This window comes from Dromiciops gliroides, chromosome 4, assembly GCF_019393635.1.
Source record: "Dromiciops gliroides isolate mDroGli1 chromosome 4, mDroGli1.pri, whole genome shotgun sequence".
Lineage (NCBI taxonomy): Eukaryota > Metazoa > Chordata > Mammalia > Microbiotheria > Microbiotheriidae > Dromiciops > Dromiciops gliroides.
The window spans coordinates 73,092,415-73,104,515 of NC_057864.1; the positions used below are offsets into that span (position 1 = coordinate 73,092,415).

At 38.8% G+C, this 12,101-nt stretch overlaps 1 protein-coding gene across 1 annotated transcript in view; it reads right to left on the reverse strand.

Moving 5' to 3' along the window:
- Positions 1 to 5,290: 5,290 nt before the first annotated feature.
- The window catches only part of ACBD6 (acyl-CoA binding domain containing 6), a 202,345-nt gene continuing 195,534 nt past the window's right edge, over positions 5,291 to 12,101 (reverse strand). The window contains 1 exon segment of the mRNA XM_044001699.1: positions 5,291 to 9,278. Coding sequence (XP_043857634.1) covers positions 9,124 to 9,278 — 155 coding nt within the window. The 3' untranslated portion in view covers positions 5,291 to 9,123.

Below are 12,101 nucleotides of genomic sequence, written 5' to 3' on the forward strand. Positions count from 1 at the left end.
TGGGGATATTTGTACTACATCTCAGTTTTGTTGTGACACTCAAATAAAATAATGTATGTGAAGGCACATACATGTAAAATACTGTATAAACATAAGGTGTCTTTTGTTTAGGAAGAATATAAGTATGGTAAGAACCAATATTAAGAGTAAGACAGCCTCAGCACTGGCCATGAAGCATACAGCCAAATCACATAAGCCAGCACAAAACTCAGAGGCAACCATGCCTGTATTTCTTGTTACTATATCCTAATGTGGCCTTCCTGTTATAGTAGACCTTGTACTATATTGGTTAGCTGTCTTCAGAAATGTCTAGTTGTTCATTAAAAAAGGGGCATTTAGGGGCAGCTAGGTGGCGCAGTGGATAGAGCACCGGCCTTGGATTCAGGAGTACCTGAGTTCAAATCCAGCCTCAGACACTTAACACTTACTAGCTGTGTGACCCTGGGCAAGTCACTTAACCCCAATTGCCTCACTAAAAAAAAAAAAAAAAGGGCATTTAGACAGCTTTAGAATGGCATTAATTTGAAAGAAAGTAGCATGTAAAACAGTGAAAAAATGCTGAAATTCACTTGATTTATATGATAAAATTACAAATAGGAAAATTCTGAAAGGTCTTTTTCTTCATAAGGATCCGACCCTTATTTTGATGATTTGGAATTTTCTATGTCTCTAGCAGGAATATTTCAAGGTGTGATGACCTAGGACTAGGTCTGATTTCTCCTTGCATAGTGCCAATTAATATATCATTTAAAAATTCATTATTCTTTGTGTATTTTAAACTGAAAACAAGGATTCCAACTAGTAGGTTTTTGAGACTGTTATTCTAGAAAGGTTGTTTCTCTTCATTTAAAACCTACGCTTGACAATTACTTTCTCAGTCAGCTCTCAATATGTTAACTAGGCTTTTATGTTATGAGTGAAAATCTATAGTTCAGTCATTATGAAATGGTACTGAAACAATGAAAAGATAACTGAGTCAATGCTTCAACTAATCACGGATCCTTTTATTACCATCACAATACTGTATAACTGTTTCTCTGAGCAGATCAAATTCCAAGTTGACTAAATCTTCCAAATCTCATTTTAAACAAAATATTAAAAGCCTGTTATATAGAGAACTGAGGAAGGGGCTTCAGCTCTGAAGAGGCTACACTATGAGGAAAGCAGCACTTTCTTGTATGTCACTTTGTACCCGAGGACATGGATCTCAACCACAGCATGAGGGTATCCATGCAATAGCAAGGTATTTATTTTATAATGGGAGTTTACCACAGGGAAAAATACAATACCATGCTAACACAGCAAAGGAGAGGCTTTAATGAAGGCTTTAGGGCATGCTGACATGCCATAATGAACTTTTGCCTATATAAAATCTAAGTCAGGTTAAAAACTAGGCAAATGTTGTTCTGGTGATCAGGGGACAAAGAAACTGGAAAATGAATTTGGGATCTGGTTCCTTTTATTTTGATCAATATTTTAACAATTCAAACAATAACAAATCATCATAGGAAAAGAAATTTAATCTGTACTGGTGTGTAGGTAGAGTGTGGTCTATTTTATGCATTCTCCTTTGAAGAATGCACTCTGACTTACTAAAGGGGCTTTGAAAGCTTGAAATTTAACATAGATGTTGGGCAACTAAGATCTCACATTTCAGTTTTGAAAAAGAAACACCTAAAAATCTCTATGTACAACTGAAACAGCTACTTAATGAGCTCTATTACTTAACCCTCTAAGCAGACAAAGCTTAGCTTTGCTGCTATCCTAGACCTGGTACATATTAATCCTCAAAGATGCTGCAGTGTCCAGGACATGGAACAATAAGCCACAGCCAAGTAGTTAAAGCTGGCAGGAAGCAAAGAAATACCTATTTAATAAAAAGGTTCACTGGATAATAGCAACCTTTTAGCTAGAAAATGCTGAAACATTAAAAAAAAACCCAACAGATGATTCCAGATCTGTTTCCACTGCTATACTTCTGACTAAAGAGAATCAGACAGAATTATGTGGTGTTTCATATAAAATATGTGGAAAACGGTCCATAATTCTCACATCTTCATGAGAGACATGGTTATATTATAAGCTTAACTCTGAATTATGTTCTGATATTCATGTATTGTAGAAAGACTGTTTTTGAGTGATTTCATGAAACATTCTGAGACATCAGTAGAGAACCAATTCTTAATTATCTATGGTATTGGTGGGATGACCAGTGGTGAAGTATTCATGCAATTCTCACTCTGCATCCTCTGCCTGGAGTGTTATCCTTACTCTTCTTCAACATTAAGTCATTAGGTGCCCTTTAAAGCTCAACTAAATGCAGTTTCCGTCTTGGAATCTTCCTTGATCTCCCTTAACATTTTTTCCTCCTTGGTTGTAACTGTAATGTACTCATCTTGTATTGCTCTATGTTACAGCTGTGTCTAGGGTAACTGGGTGGAGCAGTGGATAGAGTGCTGAGTCACTCAGGTCAGAAAGACCTGAGCTCAAATGCAGTAGTATCTCTGGACAAGTTACTTAACCTTCTTTGCCTTAGGTCCTCATCTGTAAAATGAACTGGATAAGGAAATGGGAAACTACTCCAGTATCTTTTTTTTTTTTTTGTGGGGCAATGAGGGTTAAGTAATTTGCCCAGGGTCACACAGCTAGTAAGTGTCAAGTGTCTGAGGCCAGCTTTGAACTCAGATCCTCTTGACTCCAGGGCTGGTGCTTTACCACTGAGCCACCTAGCTGCCCCGTCCAGTATCTTTGCCAAGAAAACCCCAAATAGGGTCACAAAGTTGGACATGACTGAAATGATGGCACGACACAGCTCTATCTATTGATTTCTTAATCTACACTGAGATGATAAACTCCTTGAGAGTCTAGTTTGGCTAATTCAAAATTTCTCTAATTCAAATTTTATATCTCCACCAGCAACTAGCACAGTGGGTTGAATACAGTATGTATTTAATATTTATTGCAGGAGATTGTGTTTTAGATTTGGAAGGGACCTTGGTGACCCATTTAGTCAAACCTAAAACTGTAAGGAACCTCACTATAACATTTGACAAGTGGTTATCAACTCTCACTTTGAAGACTTCCAAAAAGAGGGAAAGAACAACCTTCTAAGGTAGTTCATTGAATTTTGGGGCAGCTCTTCTTGTTTAGAAGTTTTTTTCCTGAAATCAAACCTCAATCTGCCTCTAACTTCTACCCATTGATTCTGGTTCTCAGGCCAAACAAAGCTCAGCTGATTTTTTTTGGGGGGGTGGGGTGGGGTGGAGCAATGAGGGTTAAGAGATTTACCCAGGGTCACACAGGTAAGTGTCCAGTGACTGAGGCTAGATTTGAACTCAGGTCCTGCTGAATCCAGGGCCAGTGCTTTATCCACTTTGCCACCTAGCTGCCCCCAAGCTCAGCTGATTCTTTCACAAGACAGACCTTTAAATACCAGACCGATGTTAATATGTCTCCCTTTGAATCTTCTCTTTTCAGGCTAAACATCTCTTAACCAATTTATATGACAAGGCTGGTTTGGCTGTCTTCCTTTAGACATTCTCCAGCTTAACAATATCATCAAGAACTGAACACGATGTAGAGATGTGGTTTGAAGAGGGCAGAGCAGAGGACTAGTGCTTCTTTTTCCCCATACAGCAAGTCTTTCTAATTCAGGCCAAGATTCCATTCGGGTTTTTTTGGCCACCACATTACTACCTTATATTGAGTTTACATTCCATGAAAATCCCCAGATCTTTTCATACAAACTGCTGTCTGCCACGCTTCTACCCTCCCACGCTTATGAAGCTGATTTACACAGTAGGTGCTTCAATAAATGCCTGTTGGATAATATTAGCCTAATGAAGCCTTGCATTGAATAATGTAATGAACAGAGGAGAGAGGGCTGGATGTCAAGAAATCTCAACTCTTAGTTAGTTAGTCTGGAGTAGACTAACACCAAGGCTGGAGGTGGGGGCCTCTTATCATTAAGGAGTCATTATTTATGCTGCAATTTGCCACGCCAAATGAGGCTTTGGAGATTATCAAACTAAAAACAAAACATGGGCATCTGTCCCTTTTTGTCATCATGTCAACCTGGTCCTAATAATGGTGCTGCCACTAACCCGGTTGGGTTACTTTGGAAAAGCCAGTGAATCTTTAAATATCCCTAGATTCCTAATCTGTTAAACAGAGATCCTACTTCATTGGACTACTGTGAAGAAAAAAAATGCAATAATTTGTGTAATTTAAAATTCTAAATGTGGGTTCTAATCTATTCCCCCAGTTTTGGGGGAAACTGACTAAAATCACTGATAAAACGAGTTTAGATTTTTAAGGGTTTATTGAAATATAGAAAGAGAAAGATTGAGAACAGAATTCTTACAACCTCGCAATCCTATCTTTCCTCAGCTCCTCTCTGTCTTTTCACCACCAAGTCAGGAACCAAAAGGACACAGAGCTCTCCGCGCAGGCCCTCTTTCCTCCTTCCTGTCCCCTGCCAGAAAATAGGAGGCTCCTCAAGTTGATTGGCTGGTAGCCTTGATAGACAGCACCCATGAGCAACCGTCACTTCCTGACGCCAAGGAAAAGCCGCATGGCCTTGCCCTCTGAGGCATTCTCCTCATGGTGGAGCTTTCCTATAGTAAGTCTCCAGTAGTTGGCATCATTCCAATCATTACAAATTCATGATAAAGCACTTTGAAAAGGTAAAACAGGCATTATTTACATGATAACTAACCTCCATGTGGCTTTCTTTTCTGCCATGATGTGATTTTAGGAGATTAAACAGTAAAGGACCCAGCAGTTTATGGATTCAAAGGGTTTGGCTCTACCCTTTTAAAGGTTTCTCTAAGTTTTTTTATTTTTTTTTAAGGATTATAGGATTTCAAATTGTAAGGGACCTTGCAGATGATCTAGTCCAACCTCTTCACTTGAAAGTGATACTCATACTGTAATGACTCTGTGACCTCCCTGACATAGGTGTTCCATCCAGGGCTACAGCTCACAACCCATCCAAGTCCTCCTGATCAGGCTCTCTAGTATATGTCTACAGAGGAGCTTCACACAAAGAACATGCTATCCTCAGCACCTACTAGGTACATTTCTTATTCCCTACTCTTGCTATATGGCCAACCCATAATCCATCTAGTTGATCATATCTTTTATCAGCCTTTTAAATTCTTTGTTGGCAATGTGCTACAATCACTGACATCAATCCCACAAACCATCTTCACTGCTTATTGTGTAATATGCAGTTCTTATTCTTTATATTCCGCAATTCAGAGCCATAGAGTACTAGTGTTAAGTTTTGTTTTTGTTTTATTTTGTTTCAGGGCGGAGCTTGGGGGTCGTCAAAGTGCTGTACCATTTCCCAAATGCAACCCAGTACACTCTTCCTCCTATTCAACTATATTTGTTGTCCATCTACAATGTCTGTCCCAGATATATAGGCTGTAAAACCCTGATGGTTGCTACCCAAACCCTGGGAGGTAGGTTTAGCTGCTTTAGCTTTCAAACAGTACAACTGGACTAGATGGCTTTGGGTCTCTTTCAGTTCTAATAGTTTGTGGTTTTAGGATTCTAGGTCCAGGTTTGGAAGGCTGATGTTGGTGAGGAAGTAGATACACTCTATATACATACAGAGTATGTATTTTCCTTGGATTGTGACTCTAAAAACTATTAAAGGTATCACAAGTGGAGCAGCTAGAGCACTGGCCCTGGATTCAGAAGTACCTGAGTTCAAATCCAGCCTCAGACACTTGATACTTACTAGCTGTGTGACCCTGGGTAAGTCATTTAACCCCAATTGCCTTACAAAAAAAAAAAAAAACCACAAAAAACCCCACAAAAGTATCACAAGTCCACAAAAAGTTTCTAACCCTTGAAATAGTGGGAAAGGCGAGGAAATAAGCTTCAGGAAAGCATTTGGAAGACAGGGTGATAAATTTGATATTGTGTTTTGAATCCACTTGATACTTTGTATGCTCTCTTTTCATTCCTTATATTCACAGGTTCATAGAGTTGGAAGAAACCTTAAAGATGATCTTAAAGGTAGGTCATTTCTCACTCCTGCTCTCTCACGTTTTGATGATGAGTAACCTGAGACTCGATGAAGTACCATGCCCAAAGCCATATAGCCAGTAAGTAGCAGACCTGGGACTTGAACTCAGGGTCTTTACTCCAAATCCAGAACTTAAACAAAGTAAAACTTTGTAAGGCTGTTAGAAGGGAAATTTTAGGATGATAGTAAAAAATCTTCTAAAGATGTAACAATCAGAATAATGTACCTGGCCATGGGACTGGTGGGAAGAAGGGCGAAAGTATAGATAAAAATTTGACTGCTTTTCTTTTAAAATTCTGCTTTAAAAATGGAGACCAAAAGAGTTATGATAAAGGCCAAAGAGCAAGGATGCAAAAAATAACCTCAAACAGGGTTTGAGAAGTTTTTTAGTTACATCACTCACAGATGATTTATTCTTCTAACCAAAAGATAGCTCTAACCCCACAGAAACTGATTGTAGTACAAATTTTACAATGCTCTGTTGCATTAGAAATATCAAACAGGAAAGATCTGGAATCAGATATCTGAGCCAATAATAACTCAAACTATTCCCTCCCTTCCCCCAAATAACAGTGGCATCTGAAAAGTGATTTTAAAAATTCTTGTTGGTTCTTATAATAGAACCAGAAATAATTGTTTCAAAATACTTCCCATTATATTTTTGAGTATGATTAATTTGAATTATTATTAACATATCCAGGATTCACAGCTGACCTACACTTCCTCTTTCAAACCAGTTTGTTCATAGGATTTAGAGCTGAAAGGTACATGAGCAGTCACCTAATCCAGAATCTCCTCATTTTATACAGGAAAGTGAGGCCTAGAGAAGTAGAGAGATTCACTCTAAGTCCCAAAGATGATCAGGGCCGGAATCCGAAGCCAGGTTTCCTGACTTCAGGTATGGTAATCTCTAGGCCAAATTATGGGAAAATCCAAGTAAGTGATATGGAAGCATTAGCTCATCATGTACTCACCATGAGGAGGTTCTCAGATGACTAGTTGAGTTTCTGCCTCAAAACATATTCTTTACTTGGGAGTAGCTCCTCCACTTTTGGCAAGGAAACTCAAGGAATTGTCATAAAAAATGCTCAAGGCAGGAGCATAATTCTCTTTATAATAACTCAAGAAGAGTTAAAGGGGAATCAAAACCAAATTTCCACTTTTGTAATGGCTAATACCAGCACAACCCTTACGATACAAAGAGATAATTCACAGGCTGCCGTGTATGATAATATTAACTGCTTCTGGAAAAGTTTTCTGAATTCAAATCTTGGTAACGTAATGAAAGAAGGGTTAAATATTTTGAAACTGGCTTTATAATGCATTTGATATTTCTAGGGTGATGATTATATTCAATTAATGACCTAAAGTTGTAAAGATGAACTCAAAAAACCTTAAAGTGAAATAAATTTTTAAAAAAAGCTATCTCACACTTAAGTCCCATTGACTTTGTTTTGATGTGAGAGAAGAGGAAACTGAAAGTTTGGCTAATATGTATCAAGTTCAAACGACCAAATCTTGACAAAAGACAACAGTGTTTTGCACAGAGCAGGTGCTTAAGAAATGCTGGCAGAATCAGGTGAACAAAGGTCAATAGACCCAAGCAGCTGCCCTTCAAGCCTGTACAGAACAAACACTTTCCTAAATGTGCTCTGTTACTAATATTCACAAAATGACATTCATTTTAAGAGGGCATGCAACAGTTTTTGCAGTTGGGCTGCAACCAGGAGAGGGGGATTCTTACACACACCAGGGTACACAGTGGAAGAAAGCCACAGTGAGTTGCAGTGTAGCTTGAATATTGTGAAGGGAGCGCCAAGGTAAGGACAATGTTCTATAAGAATACCTGTGGAACTTCAGGAGGCTCTAACATGCACATCAGGTTTCCAAATAATTAAAAAACTGAATACAGGTGAAAGATGTTGGTCAATAACCTAGAAGAGCTAATTCTTCAAGTAAGCTTGAGAGCACTCCAGCAAGAGAGGCACCAATCAACATGCCTGACTTCTGCCATGGAAGCACTCCTGATGGGGGTACAAGCTGATGGAAAGCTTCACCACCAATCAACGTTCTGAGATGCTTGGCCTGCTACTATTTTGATATTGATTACAGACCTCAAACTAACTTCCTACTTAATGAGCTACTTGATTTGTACAGTAATAGCTTTCAAAAGAGTTTCCTGGATTAGTCTGAACCAGGATAACAAGGCAAACTTAGAGCCCAGGATGGATACTAGTATACTGATTTAAAAGCACCCATACACTTTTACAACAACAGAGGTTACCTTGGTGTCCACTCCACCCTCAAAAGCACTGGGTAATTGTGCACCATTTCACACTAGGTCTTAAAAGACTCTTACATAACATAATGCTGAAATCCTTCTGACACAAACATTGTATCTGGAGGGAGAGGGCTGGCTACTAAGGAAATCCCTCTCTTTTCTTCCCCCAAGTTGGTTAGGAGAAGAATACTGGCTTAATTGGTGCTTTGTCCATTATCAATATCTCTCCCACTGAGAGAACTTACTGGATCTTCCTTATGCCTTCCACATCCCTCAAAGAATGCAAACAAATGTTTTCCTTACTGTTTTTGACCACTACCTCTTCTTCCCCTCTCAAATTTGTCTGTCAAATGAGGAGTATACTTGGAATGTGTTCAGTTGTGTTAGTGCCACTGACCATTTGGTTACCACCAAATAAGGTATTTCATGAATAGATGCCCTCATTTTCTGTGTCAAATGGTCATTTTTTGCTTATATATCCATATTTTAAAGAGCAGCCACATTTAATGTTGTGAAAGATGATCTACTTCCTTCCCCTGCCCTCTTGAGCAATGGTATCAGAGCTTGCTCAAAAGAACCTGATCATATTATGCATTGCACCCAAGTTCATCTATTCTCCCCAGTGTATGCAGAAAGAATGAATGGCTGAGGCTTTGAACCACCAGTCCACATCTCTGAGTGTCCTAGTCCTCATTAGCCAATGCATACCAAAGAAGAGTGGCAGAGAAGGGTTATTATTGCAGTTTTCTTTCATTATTGAAGCCCTGGGCTAGTTAAAGGCTGCAGCTTCCCAGCTGTGGAGTTAAGCTTTGCCAGCTGTGTGTTGCTGCAGTACTAAAGAGACGGCTTTACAGCCTGTCACCTCCTCAGGCAGACAGCCCTCCTGGTCTCGTAGGGTGGGGTCAGCTCCACACTTCAGCAGCAGTTCCACAATGTCTAAGAACTCACAGGCAGAAGCTAAAGAGAAAAAAAAGGTTAGTTTGATATGAATGGAAAATATAATACCTCATTAGCAGTGATAAACACAAAGCCATAATGTATTACAAACAACGCTTAATGTTTAATGCTGAAAGTTTATAGTGACATAGTTCTGATAGTACGTTTGGATACTCAAGAGTTAGAAAAATTTAGTTTGTTCAGTGCCTTGAGAGGGAAATATAAATATCTGGCATATTTCAGAGAATTATAGAAACTCAGTTGTAAGAGATCTCAAAAGTCATTTATTCGGACCTGTATCCAAACAGGAATGAGGACATTTAATGGTGAACATGCGGATTTTAACTTACTGGTTAAGTATATGTAATAATTTTACTTCAGGGGTCTACTTTGTGGTACCCATGACCCAGACTACCTATGACTCATCTAAGAAGGTTTCATGTTGTTTGTTCTGTGTTTAAACATCTCAGTTTTGCTTTGTTGGTTTTTTTTGTTTTTTATTTTTAGTGAGGCAATTGGGGTTAAGTGACTTGTCCAGGGTCACACAGCTAGTAAGTGTTAAGTGTCTGAGGCCGGATTTGAACTCAGGTACTCCTGACTCCAGGTGCCGGGCTCTATCCACTGCGCCACCTAGCTGCCCCTCAGTTTTGCTAATGAATTCTGGTTAATCTGTTTCATCATAATGGCTATCTGAGTCAAAGCAGTATTTCAGGCAGATTCTTTCCATGCAGGGAAAATGTGTACGGAAGGCCCATGTGGAATGTGGAAATTTTTCAACTGTGCCTTTCAGAAGATGCATTTATGAGGCTGGAAAAAACCCCCAAACCTTAACAGGCACAAACTATTAATATCAGTTGTTAAACCACCCACTTACATTTTTGGCTACAATTTGTAGGAGGCCTTTTATTTTAAATGATTTTGTAGTGACATTTCCCTTTTTTCATCCCCTGGTGCATGCTCTCTCTCCTTAGGTAAGGAGCAAAATGATTTCTTTGACCATTCACAGTTCCCCAAAGGTCCTGGAGTCTTCAAGCTTAATTGTTGTTGTATCGCTCATTAGCTTCTTGAAGGGGGCACCTGACTTTCAAAGCCAATTTTTTTTTTTTTTTTTTTTTGCGGGGCAATGAGGGTTAAGTGACTTGCCCAGGGTTACACAGCTAGTAAGTGTCAAGTGTCTGAGGCCGCATTTGAACTCAGGTCCTCCTGAATACAGGGCTGGTGCTTTATCCACTGTGCCACCTAGCTAACCCCCAAACTTTTTTTTACAGGTTCATGATTTTTTTAAAGTAATAAACATTTTTATTTACAGTTTTGGGTTCCAATTTTTATCCCTCCTTCCCTTCCTCCCCTACCCCCTCCCTCTGAGGTGGTAAGCAATCAGATACGTGTACAATTATGTAAAACATGACCATATTAGTCATTTCCATAAGAAAATTGAATAAAAGAAAAAAATGAAAGAGTGAAAAATAGCCTGCTTCAATCTGTGTTCGATCAATATCAGTTCTTTGGAGGTAGACTGTATGTTTCATCAATAGTCCCTTGGGATTGTCTTGGATCATTGTATTGTTGAGAATAGTTGAGCTGTCAGTTTTTCATCAAACAATATTGCTGTCTCTGTGCACAATGCTCTCTTGGTTCTGTTCACTTCACTATACATCAGTTCAAACAAATCTTTCCAGGCCTTTCTGAAATCACCCTGCTTGTCATTTCTTATAGCACAATAATATTCCATCACAATCATATACCACAGCTTGTTTAGCCATTCCAATTGATGGGCATTCCTTTGATTTCCAAATCTTGTCCACCACAAAAAGAGCTGCTATAAATATTTTTATACAGATAGGTATTTTTCTCTTTTTGGAGATGTTTTTTGGATAGAAACCTAGCAGAGGTATTGCTGGATCAAAGGGTATGCACAGTTCTATAGCCCTTTGGGCACAGTTCCAAATTGCTCTCCAAAATGGTTTCAAAGCAGCACTTTCGGGGGTATCTTCCATCAGCACACACTTCCCTCCTCCCCCAGTCAGTTTTAATGATTCTTCAAATGGCAGAGAATAGGCTCAGGACAAGCCACCCCCACCCCCATCTCTCCTTCTCTCTCCCTCCAGTCTGCCATAGTTATCTAGATGCTGCTCTCAAGAAGCTCAATATGCAAATAGCTGTGTGCATACAAGGTATATAGAGAATAAATGGAAAGTAATCTCAGCATGAAGGCACCAGCAGTGGTGGTGGTAAAGGGAACCAATGGAACTAAGCCGAATCCCAAACAAAAGATAGTCATTTGTCATGCAAAAGAATAAAATTAAAGATATGTTGCTTGACAGTCACTATGAGAAGAAAAAACAACTAATCTGATTATAAACAGCAATGTGAATCTATATCACGAGCAATAATCATCTGACCTTATTGTTACTATAATGAAAATATTTCTGGCTGTCAATCTCTACTTTGGTGAAAACATCTGGATATGAGTCAATAAACCCAGGTCCTTTCACCAACAGTGAAGCAAGACTGTGCCTACTGTATTAATCTTTAATCCCAAATACTAATAACCAAGTTATTTCAGATCAGATTTACTTCCACCCTACTCTGAGATTGGACATGATCTGCTACTGTGATTTGACAAATATTTGTTACCGATGAAGATAAAACTGTAGTTTCCCAAAGATAAGGGGCATTAGTATGATAGTAACTACTTTATGGGAGGTGTAATATGATTGCACACCCATGTTTGTATGGGATTTGAACTTCTAAATACCATGCCTATTGGCAGGAATGAATAAAATTTAAGATCAAATGCAGCTGTCAAGTCTAATCTAATCTAAATTAAAAAATTTTAATATG